Source organism: Danio aesculapii, chromosome 2, assembly GCF_903798145.1.
Source record: "Danio aesculapii chromosome 2, fDanAes4.1, whole genome shotgun sequence".
In the NCBI taxonomy this organism is placed as follows: Eukaryota; Metazoa; Chordata; class Actinopteri; order Cypriniformes; family Danionidae; genus Danio; species Danio aesculapii.
This window is the reverse complement of record NC_079436.1, coordinates 54,259,439-54,274,438: the sequence shown is the minus strand read 5'-3', so window position 1 is coordinate 54,274,438 and position 15,000 is coordinate 54,259,439. Positions and strand designations below refer to the sequence as shown.

At 37.5% G+C, this 15,000-nt stretch overlaps 1 protein-coding gene across 3 annotated transcripts in view; it reads right to left on the bottom strand.

Annotated features, from left to right (window-relative positions):
• Positions 1–14,727, bottom strand: part of LOC130214192 (microtubule cross-linking factor 1) — a 144,885-nt gene extending 130,158 nt beyond the window's left edge. For all 3 annotated transcript variants that reach the window (XM_056445746.1, XM_056445752.1, XM_056445760.1), the window contains exons 1-3: positions 13,778–14,727; positions 4,654–4,878; positions 3,008–3,166 (exon numbers count right to left, since the gene is read on the bottom strand). In XM_056445746.1, the coding sequence (XP_056301721.1) occupies positions 3,008–3,166; positions 4,654–4,878; positions 13,778–14,491 (1,098 nt within the window). In that variant the 5' untranslated portion in view covers positions 14,492–14,727. The remainder of the gene's footprint in view (positions 1–3,007; positions 3,167–4,653; positions 4,879–13,777) is intronic.
• Between the last annotated feature and the right edge of the window lie 273 nt (positions 14,728–15,000).

Genomic DNA, 15,000 nt, shown 5'->3' with positions numbered 1-15,000 from the left:
TCCATGTTGTCTCAACTTTTTCTGATTTGGGGTTGTAAATTAAGTCTATGAAATATGTTCTATTACATCACAAAAAAAGTTAGTGTTGTTAAAAGAAATGAGCATGTTTACAGTAACACAATGATTATAGAAATATATTCTATCATATGTTGCATAAAAGTCAGTGTTGTTAAATGAAATCCTGAATGGTTAAAAATACCTTTAAGATTGTCATATTGTAATATTTCTTTTTTTCATAACTTATGCTTTTCTTAAAATGTTGGACATTTGAATGTTAAATGGATGCAGTCCATGTTCAGTTAAATAATTTAATGTAGAAAAAAACAGATAGAAAAAAAGTACAAAACTCTATTGTACTGAACGCAATTGATCAATATCGGAATCATAAAAGGTTTCAGTTAGTTAGTTAGTTAACTTTATTTATCCCCGTAGGGAAATTTCATTGGCAGTATTCACCTTATTCTCCGCGTACGAGTGGGCGCAGCCATTTGAATAATTTTGGCTCGAAACTTCCGGTCTCATTCACTTCCATTCATTTTTAGAAGTTAAAAACAGCTCGTTCTGCTGCTTGATGTTGCAAACTGATATTTTCTTATTATATTATTCTATTTTGTCTGTATTGTCATACAAAGACTGGTTTGTAGAGTAAGTAGGTTGACCGTTTTCTGCCGTTTATTATTCCTAGTCATTTCTCCCATTGGCAGCTGAATCGGAAGTTCTAAAACAATCGCAAAAACGCGCGCACTTCCGCATTAAAGAATAAGGTCAATACACTGCACAAATACATCTAACATTACACATTTGGCATTTCATTCATTCATTTTCTTTTCAGCTTAGTCCCTTTATTAATCAGGGGTCGTCACAGCGGAATGAACCGCCAACTTATCCAGCATATGTTTTACACAGTGGATGCCCTTCCAGCCGCAACTAGCACTGCGAAACACTCTCATTCACACCCACACATACACTACAGCCAATTTAGCTTATTCAATTCACCTATAGCGCATGTGTATGGACGGTGGGGGAAACCGGAGCACCTGGAGGAAACCCATGCCAACACAGGGAGAACATGCAAACTCCACAGAGAAACACCAACTGACTTAGCCGGGGTTCGAACCAGCAGCCTTCTTGTTGTGAGGCGACAGCGCTGTGCCACTGTGCTACCGTGTCACCTCATTTGGCATTTATATAAATAAATGAATCACTTAAACACCTAAGTTACCTCTCCTCTAAATAAATATCAAGTCTACTGGCCATCAACAGCTACTGATAGAAGAGGAATTTAAAAACTGAATTGCTTCGGGTATAAATGATAATTTTGTTCTATTTCTTACACATCTGGGAACACAATATCGTCGACCTGAAAGTGTATGATAAAGAATGTCTCTCATCATTGACCATCATTTAATAATCCTTCTTTGTATATACTATCAATGCTCTTTAGAAGATAAGTTGGCTCCACTGTCGCCACTGGCTTGCATGGTTCGGGATCTATAGAGCTGCGCATCGTTGGATTTGCTCTTCAGTGTTTGGATTCTCAGTAGTGATTATTAAACCACACTGAACTGAGCTAAACTGAACTGAACTTAAACACTACAAACTGAACTACACTGTTCCTATTTACTATGATCTTTTATGTGAAGCTGCTTTGACCCAATCTACATTGTATAAGCGCTATACAAATAAAGGTGAATTGAATTGAATTGAATAGTTTCATTCTAAACTTACTGGCTGTTGTTACCACCTTCCCCAGTGACCTCTTCTGGACCTCAGAAGCATTTGCATACCAACAGATCACACAAAATGTTGCAATACTTTCGATAAAAGTGCTATAAAACATTAGCAACAATGTGTCGTCAACATTAAAAGACAATAGTTTGTTTTGCTGAAACAGTTCTACATCTCCATCATTGAATCAGTCATCAGCACATCAATAACTGTCTGGTTTAGCTCAGCTACTAAATACGACCTCCAAAGACTACGTCGAATAGTTCGGACTGCTGAGCGAATCACTGGTACAACCCTTCCTACTCCCCAAGAACTGTACTTATCCAGAGCGAGCAGGAGGACTGCCAAGATCACTCTGGACCCCTCACACCCAGCACACTGCCTCTTTGAACTTTAACCTTCTGGTCGACACTACAGAGCACTGCGCACCAGAACAGCCCGACACAGAAACAGTTTCTTCCCTCAGGCAATCCATCTCATGAACACTTGATGATAATAATTGTGGAACCAACATCACTACTTGTTATACACTTTTATACACATATACACTTATTTAACAACACACTTTACATGCCAATTTGCACATAACAGCTGCACATATAACATTGTATATAGTAATAAACATGTACATACACTTGTCAATCTGTATATTTGCACTCACTACTTACTTCTATTTTTTAAAAATATATTTATTATCTGTTTTTTGTCCTGTCTCTGTTATCCTGTTGCGCTGCAGAAGCTCTGTCACCAAAACAAATTCCTCGTATGTGTGAACATACCTGGCAATAAAGCTCTTTCTGATTCTGATTCTGACTTAAAAAGTACATTCTCTGTACATTCTCTGTACAGTCAGTCTACACACCCCAGTTAACTCCATTATCCAACATCCGACTCAAATATTTATGATTTGTTACTAACTGAATTTGCATCCCTACTGTTATTGCAAATGCATTACTATAAACAAATGAAATTATTCTTTGTAATTGTTGACAAAACTTCTGTCAAAAGCTGTGAACAACCCAGAAGATTCCTGTAAAGGCTATAATTATAACACCATGTAAATAAATACCAGCATCTAGAATAGCAACACTACTATCACAAAAACAAGCTTTAGCTCTTTGTGATGCAAATAAATCATAATAATTCCTCATAATTCCTTAAATTGATATAGCACATTTCTTTAGAAAGTGCTTTACACATTTTCTGGGGAATCTGCTCATCTAAATAAAAGTGAGCAACATGCTCATGTTTGTAATATCAGTGATCTGCAGTACTGTACCTCTTTGGCCCTCTCCATTTCATTATGCAGAGCCTGTTTGGAGATCTCGATTTCGATGATCTTTTGCCTGAGCAGCTCGTTTTCGTCTTCTGCCCGGGTGCGCTTGTCTTCCACCGTTTCCAGTTCATTGTGCAGACGCACCGATACATCTTTGGCCACCTAATAATACAGAAACCTATTTTACTACCTTGTTTTCATAGTTAGATAGATGGGTTAATTAGGCAAGTCATTGTATAATGATGGTTTGTTTTGTAGACAATCGAAAAAATATTGCTTAAGGGGGCTAATAATATTGACCTTAAATTATTTTAAAAAATAAAAACTGCTTTTATTCTAGCTGAAATAAAAAAACAAGACTTTCTCCAGAAGAAAAAATATTATAAGAAATACTGTGAAAAATTTCTTGCTCTGTTAAACATCATTTGGGAAATATTTGAAAAATAAAGAAAAATTCACAGGAGAGCTAAAAATATTTACTTCAACTGCATAAACAACAGGTTTATTAGGAAATAATATAAACATTAAGAGTAAAAATAGAAAATCCAATTAACTTATTGTCATTATGTAAATACACAAGCCATAAAAAGTAACTGTAGACGTAACTTAAAACTTTAACTACAGGTATTTGATTTTTGGAATCTAATTACATGATTACTTGACAAAAGTCTTGTCGCTATCCAAGTTTTATGAACAACAAATAATAAGTTGACTTCTAGTTGATCATTTGGTATCAGAAGTGGCTTAAATGAAAGGCAAAGGCCTCTAGATTACGCTTATTTTACCAGAATAAAATATGACCATGCCTTGATTTTTAATGATTTAATAAGGACAGTAAGGTCTGACTTTGCTTAGACAAAAGTCTTGTCACTGAACAGAAATAATGTCCAGTATAGAATATAAAGTCATGCTGCAGTGGAAACAGAATGAATATTGTGTCTGACTCCATCATGAGCTTGGAGGACTGCATCCATACATCTCTGCAATGACTCAAATCACTGATTAATAAAGTCATCTGGAGTGGCAAAGAAAGCTTTCTTGCAGGAGTCCCAGAGTTCATCAAGATTCTTTGGATTCATCTTCAATGCCTCCTCCATCTTACCCCAGACATGCTCAATAATGTTCATTTCTGGTAACTGGGCTGGCCAATCCTGGAGCACCTTGACCTTCTTTGCTTTCAGTAACTTTGATGTGGAGGCTGCAGTATGAGAAGGAGCGCTATCCTGCTGAAGAATTTGCCTTCTCCTGTGGTTTGTAATGTAATGGGCAGCACAAATGTCTTGATACCTCAGGCTGTTGATGCTGCCATCCACTCTGCAGATCTCTCGCAGACCCCCATACTGAATGTAACCCCAAACCATGATTTTTCCTTCACCAAACTTGACTGATTTCTGAGAGAATCTTGGCTCCATGCGGGTTCCAGTAGGTCTTCTGCAGTATTAGTGATGATTGGGATGCAGCTCAACAGATGATTCAGCAGAAAAATCCACCTTCTGCCACTTTTACAAATGATCAACTGGAAGTCAAGTTATTATTTGTTGCTCTTACCACTGGGATCAATGACAAGACTTTTGTCAGGTAGGGTAGATTACATGTAATTCATTACTACCCAGCTGTGGTAACATCTAAAACAGGCATGCCAGAATCACCTTGAGGTCCTGCTCCAGGCCGCGCAGGAGCTCTCCGTCCACATGTCCGGTCTGTGCCACACGCAGGCTCTTCTGTTCAGCCTTGCGCAGGCGGTACTGGAGGATCCGGCAATTTTTGTTGGAGCGGTCCAGTTCCCGGCGCAGCTCCTGCAGCTGGTACACCTCCTCCTCCAGGTAGCTGTCCCGGATCTCCTCCATCTCCGCTCGCAGCTCATCCACTTCATCCTGGGAATAAAATTAGAATAAACTTTAATAATAATAATAGGGTGCCACAGTGGCACACTGGGTAGCACAATCGCCTCACAGCAAGAAAGTCACTGATTCGAGCCTCAGCTGGGTCAGTTGGCATTTCTGTGTGGAGTTTGCATCTTCTCCCTATGTTCGTGTGGGTTTCCTCCGGGTGCTCCGGTTTCCCCCACAGTCCAAAAACATGCGCTATAGGGGAATTGGGTGAGCTAAATTGTCTGTGGTGTAAGTGTGTGAATGAATGAGTGTATGGGTGTTTCCCAGTGATGGGTTGCAGCTGGAAGGGCATCTGCTACGTAAAACATGTGCTGGATAAGTTGGCGGTTCATTCCGCTGTGGTGACCCCGGATTAATAAAGGGACTAAGCCGAAAAGAAAATGAATGAATGAATGAATAATAATAATAATAATAATAATAATAATAATAATAATACAAGATTAGAAGACAAACGATCATTTGAATCGGAACTGGCACTACAATGTAAATCAGAAAGAACAACAAAAGAGTATCAAGTTCTAAATCCAAAATGTGAATGAACACCAATACTAGACTCAAAATTATAAGGAACTGTAGAATAAGAATCACAATTAAAAATATAAAGAGAATCTGAAACAGAACAACAAAGAAAACCTCATTAAATATTTTTTTTTTAAACATATTAAACATTTTAAATGATATTCAGAATGAAACGTCATAAAAGCCAGAAGGAGAATGAAAAACAGCAACAGAATGCTGCCGAATTAGTATTATTACTTAGAATTCTACTTTAATTGATATAAATTAGAGATGTTTTTTATTTATTACTTTATTTATTAGATTTTTGAATATCCAAACACATTCACTTACAGGTTTTTATACAATTTACACAACAAATAACAAAGGTACAAAAAAGAAACAAAAAGAGCCGAATAGATCAATTCTGATAATGACATAGTTGCCATAAAACTTGTGTACATGTGTGAGGGAGGACTTATACCCTACATATTAGTTCAATTTAGCATAATCCTTTTCAGTTTAGTCATTTCCTGAATAATTTATCTTGCTAAAATAAACTATAACAGATTGCCAAATTTTATAGCATTTGTCTTCTTTCTTTTTTTAGAGCGAATCTGATTTTCTCCAGCTCTGAATGCTTCATTGCATCACTCATTAGATGTATATGAAGGAGCTTTCTGTTTCCAAAATAATATTCATTCATTTTCCCTCAGCTCAGTCCCTTTATTCATGAGGCCTCGCCACAGTGGAATGAACCGCCAACTATTCCAGTATATGTTTTACGCAGCAGATGCCCTTCCAGCCGCAACCCAGTACTGAGTAACACCAATACACTCATTCACACACAAACACAAACACACACACACACACTACGGCCAATTTAGTTCATCCAATTGACCTATAGCGCATGTGTTTGGACTGTGGGGGTGTTGTCCCGAGAAACGCACCCCTGCCATGAAATGCACCACCTTCATAGACTTTCAGTAGCATCCTCAGTCTACATTTAAAAAAATAAATATATAAATAAAGGTCATAATTAATTAAAATGTTATATGATTATTATTCTGATGGATAAAGCAAGAACAAGTAGTGTTAAAACACACTAGGTTTATAAATAAATGTAAAATAAAAATATTAACTGTAGACTGATGTTATTAACCTGCTAAAGGCTAACATTAGTCTTTTTGGTGGGTTTTAAAGAAACGGAAAATATAAAAATGTTGTAGTTTTTAAAGTAAACCACGCATTAAGCAATTGTCTTCACTTAATCTCATCGTTATTGTATTTAAAGTCAATCTATTTATTTATTTCAATATATGTCTTCTGTGAGGGAAGGATTCCAGTCATGAAATTTACCTCAGTCACTCTCATTAGTTGTCATAACTCTATTATTGATATTATTATTATTTTTTAAATCAATTTAAGTTAATAGATGCACATTTCAGAGGGGGTGCACTTTACAGCAGGGGTGCGTTTCTTGGCACAACAGGGGAAATCCGAAGGAAACCAACGCCAACACGGGGTAGATGCAAACATTACACAGAAATGCCAACTGGCCCAGCCGGGACTTGAACCACAACCTTTTTGCTGTGAGGCAACAATGCTAACCACTGAGCCATCATGCCGCCCACCCAAAATAATATCAATATTACCAAGTCAAATGGAACAAATGGCAATTAAAGACAATGCTTCACTCTGAGCATGCAACAGTTTGGGTGTTACGCTTCTTTGGGGCTTCTCCACACTGTAACTCTCCCGGATGTGGCAAAGACACTAATGATAAATGAAATGTTTTGTTCTGTGTAATTTCAAGATCAGTAATACCCAGAACATTTACGATATTCATTCATCCATTTTCTTTTCGGCTTAGTCCCTTCATTAATCTGGGATTGCCACAGCGGCATGAACTGCCAACTTCACGCTCATTCACACACATAAACTACGGACGATTTAGCTTACCAAATTCACCTGTACCGCATATCTCTGGACTTGTGAGACAAACCGGAGCACACGGAGGAAACCCATGCGAACACAGGGATAACATGCAAACTCCACACAGAAATGCCACCTGACCAAGTCGAGGCTCGAACCAGCGACCTTCTTGCTGTGTGGTTATTGTGTTACCCACTGCGCCACCATGATGTCCCTATTGTGATATTGTGATATCTAAAAATGTGTACCATTTTTTCCAGTAGGTTGATAGTTTTGGGCTAAATGAGACCTATATTTGTATAATTAACTCACAAAAATGACAACGAACACACACACACACACACACACAACATAATGATACTGCATGTAAAGAAACTGTAGTCATTAGTGAAAGCCCTGTCCTGAACTGTAATGAAAGACTGTCATTTGCAACGGCTCATTTGCCAGTAAATACTGCACTATGCCTCAGCAGATTCAGAGTAAACAAGGTCAAGGAAGACAGACGGAAAGCCAGGGAAAGACAGACAAACAAAGACTGCAAAAGACAGACACAGACAGAGACAAACAGCCCAAACACAATGACCTTCACTGTATACTGGGGACAAAGTCATGTGATGGCAGCATCCCGACACACACTGTATGGATGTTCCTGTCAGACATGATTTATAGTGGACTAAATGATTAATGTCAACCTATAACACTCTTAACATGGACATACTACTGTTTATTTGGTAAATTATTGATGCTGCATGTGTGGTTCTGTATTATTATTACTATAGAGAGACAGACACATACTGTCGAAACAAGAAATAATCTATTTCTCACATTAACAGTTTATTCACTATAAAAAATGCTCACATGAAAGAAATATTATAGAAAGCACTGTAGTGTTTCTGAACCACACTATAGTAATATAGTAAAGTACTTGAATTGATCTGTTGTGGTTGTAGTGGTAGTTATTCCAGTTACATTATTTATTTGGTATTTATCTTCAGGAAATCACTGAAGACTTATATCTATCATGTTATCATAATGATATAATGTGGTAATAAGATCGTAACTGTACTGTGCATTTACACTGTGGCCATATTCATCAATGTAAACACAAGAAAACAACACAACCATTATAGCAGACACTGTAAAAAGCTCATTCTCAGCCACTAGACTTTTCTGACAGGGTATTCGAGTGTCATCGAGTGTCAGAATGTTGTGTGACTGCTGTACAGGAGTTATTATTAGGGATTATAGATAGCCAAATTTAGCGTTTTTTTTTTAAATGAATGTACTAAAACTTGTGCTTGTTTGTTGTAAACATCCATAATAAAATACTAATATTGTGCATCTCCTTTTTTCTGTGTGCAGCCATGCTGCCGTTGTGGCTGGTGTATTCTGGGAAATTTGCATACCCCTTGGTTTCAAGTGTGGTCTTGAAAAATCTCAGTTTCAAGGGCTAATAGACCTTCCCCTTAGCCTCACACCTTCAGGCAAAAGAGAATTGGGACACCCCTATCCCTTCACATGAACACACAAAACGAGAGGTAAGCGGAAGGGCTAGGGGTAGAATTAGGATTAAGCCTTAGTAATTCTATAGTTTATGGTAACAACAACTATAACACTTGATCTGTGGTAGTTATTCCATAGTTGCTATGGTAACACAACAACTATAGTAATTGATCTGTGGTAGTAATTCCATAGTTGCTATGGTAACACAACAACTATAGTAATTGATCTGTGGTAGTATTTCTAAAGTTGCTATGGTAACTCAACAACTATAACAATTGATCTGTGGTAGTAATTCTATCGTTGCTATGGTAACACAACAAAATTATAGCAATTGATCTGTGTTAGCAATTCTAGTGTTGCTATGGTAACGACAACTATAGCAATTGATCTGTGTTAGTAATTCTACGGTTGCTATGGTAACACAACTACTATAGCAATTGATCTGTGGTAGTGATTTTAAATTTGCTATGGTAACAATAAATATAGCAATTGATCCGTGGTGGTAATTCTATTGTTGCTATGGTAACAACTACTATGGCAACTGATCTGTGGTAGTAATTCTAGTGCTGCTATAGTAACACAATAGCTATAGTAATTGATCGGTGTTAGTAATTCTATAGTTGCTATGGTAACACAACAACTATAATAACTGATCTGTGGTAGTAATTCTGTAGTTGCTATAGTAACACAACAAATACAGTAATTGATCTGCGGTAGTATTTCTATCGTTGCTATGGTAGCACAACAACTATAGTAATTGATCCGTGTTAGTAATTCTACTGTTGCTATGGTAACACAACAACTATAGCAATTGATCTGTGGTAGTAATTTTAAAGTTGCTATGGTAACACAACAACTATAGTAATTGATCTGTGGTAGTCATTCTATCGTTGCTATGGTAACAACAACTATTAATTGATCTGTGGTAGTAATTTTATAGTTGCTATGGTAATACAACTATAGTAACTGATCTGCGGTAATCATTCTATAGTTGCTATGGTAACAACAAAACTATATTAACTGATTTATGGTAGTAATTCTATAGTGAATATGGTCACTATAGTGAATGAACCTTTGTTGTAAACAAATCTCAAAAACTACTGTATAGATGGTGTCTGGATAATTTTTGGTTTAACTATAGAAAGACAGAAGAGCACATCTGGCTCCAAACACTGGGGTCAGGAGAGACGCATGTTTGCGAACGGCTCCTGAGGGGACGCAGCCATTACACACACAGCTACTAAAGCGGATTAACATGCCGTCTTCAGAGATAAACTTATGAAAATCCTGTTTGTGACTGCTTCAGTCAAGCTCTGGCGCATCTGACAAATAAGATAAATCATTTATGGAATTATGATAATTAGGCCTGTTTTCATCTACCCGTCAAGACTGTGATGCGCTTCCAGTGGGAGTTTTGAGGGTCTTTCTGATGCATCTGTACTGAAGTGACCTGAAATGAGTCGCAGCACAAATGTATCTAGATCTTGCTCTCCTTTGAGAATTGTGTGTTTTCTTGAGTTGCTTGGTGTCAGCTGTCTCTATACTATTGCACTACAGGTCTTTTCATAAGGGATTTGACATCATGTTAATACGGTTCTTCAAAGATCAAGTGATACTGTAAAAAATATATATATATCAGATTCTGTATTTTGAGATTTGCAAGTGTTTTATATTTATTTACGGTTGTGAATTGCATTATGAGATGTGGATCTCTGTTGAAAAATCAACTCTAGTTTAACAAAGTGACTTTTATTGACATTTTAGCAGTCTGAAATAATATAATGTGTCAGAAATAATATAAATTGTTCTGTAAAATAACAGAAAATGTGCTGGCAGTTTATTACAAGGGTTTTGCAGAGTAATAAACAACATAAACCCAGATAAAATGTTCATAAAAGTCCCTTTCAAGGTTTAAATTTGGTGGGAGAAATATCAAGGTATTAAAATTAAATTAAAAAGCATGAATAAATGTGGAAAAAAAAACAAACATGAATGACAAAATATGAAAAACAGCTAATTTACAGATATTTACTGCTAATTTACAGATATTTACTGCTAATTTACAGATGTTTACTGCTAATTTACAGATATGTATTGCTAATTTACAGATATTTACTGCTTATTTACAGATATTTACTGATTATTTACAGATATTTACTGCTAATTTACAGATATTTACTGCTAATTTACAGATATTTACTGCTAATTTACAAATATTTATTGCTAATTTACAGATATTTACTGCTAATTTACAGATATTTACTGCTTATTTACAGATATTTACTGCTAATTTACAGATATTTACTGCTAATTTACAGATATTTATTGCTAATTTACAGATATTTACTGCTAATTTGCAGATATTTATGGGAAATATGTTAAATCAATAAACTAAACAGACATTTTAAGATCAAATGATGTAGTTTGTTAGGTGTAAATGAGAAGGATTCATTTAAAACATTAGATACTGTCATGGTCACATGGATTTACAGCAGCAGCTCAACACATAATCCATTTAAAGGCCACCAGACAATACAAAACAAATAAGCACGAAACATTTGGATTTCTCTCTTAGTGTTATTGGACCTCAGTGCTGCATTTCATACAATCGATCATAATAATCTCCTTGACAGATTTGAAAGTTATGTTTGTATGACAGGAACTGCATTGGCCTGATTCAGGTCTTATCAATCTGAATGTTATTAATTTGTATCAGTTAATGAAGAGGTATCATACCGATCAAAAGTACACTGTGGGGTACCACAAGGCTCAGTTCTTGGTCCCTTAGTTTTCACACTATATATGTTACCGCTGGGCGATATCATTAAAAAAAAACATGGAGTTAGTTTCCACTGTCATGCTAATGATACACAACTTTATATCTCCTCTCAATCATATATAAATGGGGAAAAATAAAAAAACATGAATGACAAAAATATGGAAACCTGCTAATTTACAGATATTTACTGCTAATTTACGGATATCTATGGCAAACACGTTAATCAATAGACTAAACAGACATTTTAGGATCAAATGATGTAGAGTTTGTTAGGTGTAAATGAGAAGGATTCGTTTAAAACATTAGATACTGTCATGATCACGTGCGAAAACAAAACGGTCACTTGGATTTACAGCAGCAGCTCAACACATAATCCATTTAAAGGCCACCAGACAATACAAAACAAATAAGCACTCAACATTTGGATTTCTCTCTTAGTGTTATTGGACCTCAGTGCTGCATTTCATACAATTGATCAAAATAATCTCCTTGACAGGTTTGAAAATTATGTTGGTGTTACAGGAACTGCATTGGCCTGGTTCAGGTCTTATCTATCTGAATGTTATTAATTTGCATCAGTTAATGAAGAGGTATCATACTGATCAAAAGTACACTGAGGGGTACCACAAGGCTCAGTTTTTGGTCCCTTAGTTTTCACACTATATATGCTAACGCAGGGCGATATCATTAAAAAAACATGGAGTTAGTTTCCACTGTCATGCTGATGATACACAACTTTATATCTCCTCTCAAGCTGATCAAAAACGTATTTTTAAATTCAGATAAAACTGAGGTCTTGCTTATTGAACCCAAAAACCTCACAAGCAAAAAACTAATACTGTTTAACCCGTTGATGGACTCTCAGATCTGTCCTCATCTTCAGTCAAAAATTTGGGAGTGATTTTTGATAGTAGCCTGTTATTTGAAGGCCGGATTTCAAGCATCTGTAAAACGGCATTTTCTTATCGTAAAAATGTTGCCAACTTCGATCAATGTGTGATGCGGAAAACTTCTTAATGTTATTGTGTTTTAAATAATAACATGATGTTTTACTTTTGATTTTCCAGTTGGAAAAAGAATTAAGATTTTAAGTTCCTCTGGATTTAGTTGTGTTTGTAGACTTTCAAAACAAAGACTTTTCTTCCAAATTTAAAATAAAAATGTCGCAAAACAAAAAGATTAAATGATTTTACACGTTTATTTTCAAAACAATAGCAATAAATAAATAAATAAATAAAATAATAAAAACAACTTAAAGTGACAGTTCATCCAAAAATTAAAAATCTGTTACACTGGAAAAAAAATTATTCAAAGATGATTCCTTGGATTTACTAAATTTTTTTACGTTAAGTGGTTGTAAACAATTTATTTGGGCTGAATTTAAACAAACAAATTAAGTTGAACATTATAAAATTTAATTTGTTTGTTTAAATTCAACACAAATAAATTGTTTGCAACAGTTCTGCGTGCAACACTTTTTTCAGTGCCATCTGTTTTTCTTCTTTTGAACACAAGAGATATTTTAAAGAAAACTGAAAACCTGTAACCATTGACTTCCATAGTATTTGTTTTTCCTACTATGGAAGTAAATGGTTACAGGTTTTGGATTTGGAACCACTTGAAAATGAATAAACAGTGAGTACATTTTCATTTTTGGGTGAATTATTCCTTTAAGATAGCTGGTGGAATAACTAATTTTCAATCACAATAAACTAAAAAAATGTAAAGATATATATTTTTAGTCACTCATTATATTATTTCAACATAGTTCCTTCATCACCACAGTGCTTTGTTTAGCAACACGTTAGGTGAAAATACCCAGAACCACTGATGCATCGGCAGAAAATACAGTAAGTCACTTCATGTACTATCATACTCTACTGAAAAAAAAAACTATTCACTGGATTTATTAAATTTAATGTGAGTAGTTGCAAACAATTTACATAAACCGAATTTAAACTAACAAATTAAATTTTGCAATGTATAATTTGTTAGTTTAAGGTCAGCCCATATAAATAGTTTGCAACCACTCACCTTAAAAATGTTCAGTAAATCCAATCACTCATCTTTTGTTTAGCATCAGATTTGCTGAAAATACTCATGCATAGCAGAAAGACTGATGCATTGATAATCAACTTCATGTAGTATCATATAGTACTGTCTGCTCACCTTGAGGTAGTCATTTTCCGATCGCAGGTCCTCGATCTCCCTCAGCAGCTCGTCCTGGGCCATCTCCATCCCGTCGGGTTTAAACTGCGCGTCTTTATTATCGGCTTTGCGTTTGTCCGAGCGCGCACCAGAAGCAGCAGCAGGTGCAGCCCGAGATCCTGCCGCTGCGGCCGCCTGCTCACTCGAACCCGAGCCGCTGCCCGAATCCGCGTCGCTGCTGGCGGCCTGGACCAGCCTCTGCTCGTCGGACAGCGGCTCGGAAGGACAGTCGGACAAATCCGAGCTGCTGTCGGTCTGACAGACGCCGCGTCCGGTGGGCACGCGTATGGGGGCAGGTCTCCCCTTGCTTTTGGGGATCTGCGAAGCCGCGGACTCAGCAGCTTTACTGGCCGGTTTGGGTTCGGACGCTGCATGCTGAGTGACCTTAACGGGTTTTTTTGTCACTGAGGCGGGCTTGGTGTTGCTTTTTGCAGGTGCTGATGCGGTTTTGTCCTTCGCGCCCGGGACGGTGCGTCTCGGGACGCGGCTCTGAGGCGTCACCGGCGCTTGTTGCTTGTTGAATTTGGGTGATTTTGGCACGATCGGTTTGGCCGTCCGCGAGTGGACATCCTTGAGGACGGGTCTGGCAGGGGACGGCGCGCGGTTTAACCTCTTCTTCTCCACCTGAGGATGATGGCTCTGCGGTTTGGTGTCGGAGCCATTGGAGCTCTCCATTATACAAGCTGACAGACGGATCCAGCCGCGCGCTTCTGTCTCATCACTTCAGATGGACGCGCGCCCGTGTTTCACGCGCGCTCAGACATCGCTTCCGATGATGGTTATGATGGCGGTGTTTTGGTGTCAAGTGTGAATCTCCGAGCTTCTGTGCGTAGAGTCGGTCCGTCCGTCCATCCCTCCTCCCCCCGGGATTACAGCACTCCCATCTCTCCCTGCTGTCCTCTCCTCCTCCTGCCGCCTCTCTCTCTCTCTCGCTCTCCCCCACGGCTGACGGGAAAAATCTGCAGCCGCTGCGGTCTGACGTTCCCCGTGCGCGTCCAGGGTCTCGTCACGCGCATGCGCTGGTTTTACACACACAAATATCAAACACGCCCCTCCTCGCGTACCGGTCGGTCAGGCACGTGTGCGTCGTACGCGAGGACGGACGGATGGACAGACGTTTGTCTACATAGACACAGAAAAAGAAAGGTGTTTTTAATCACGTGTAAAACAAAATAAATCAAAAC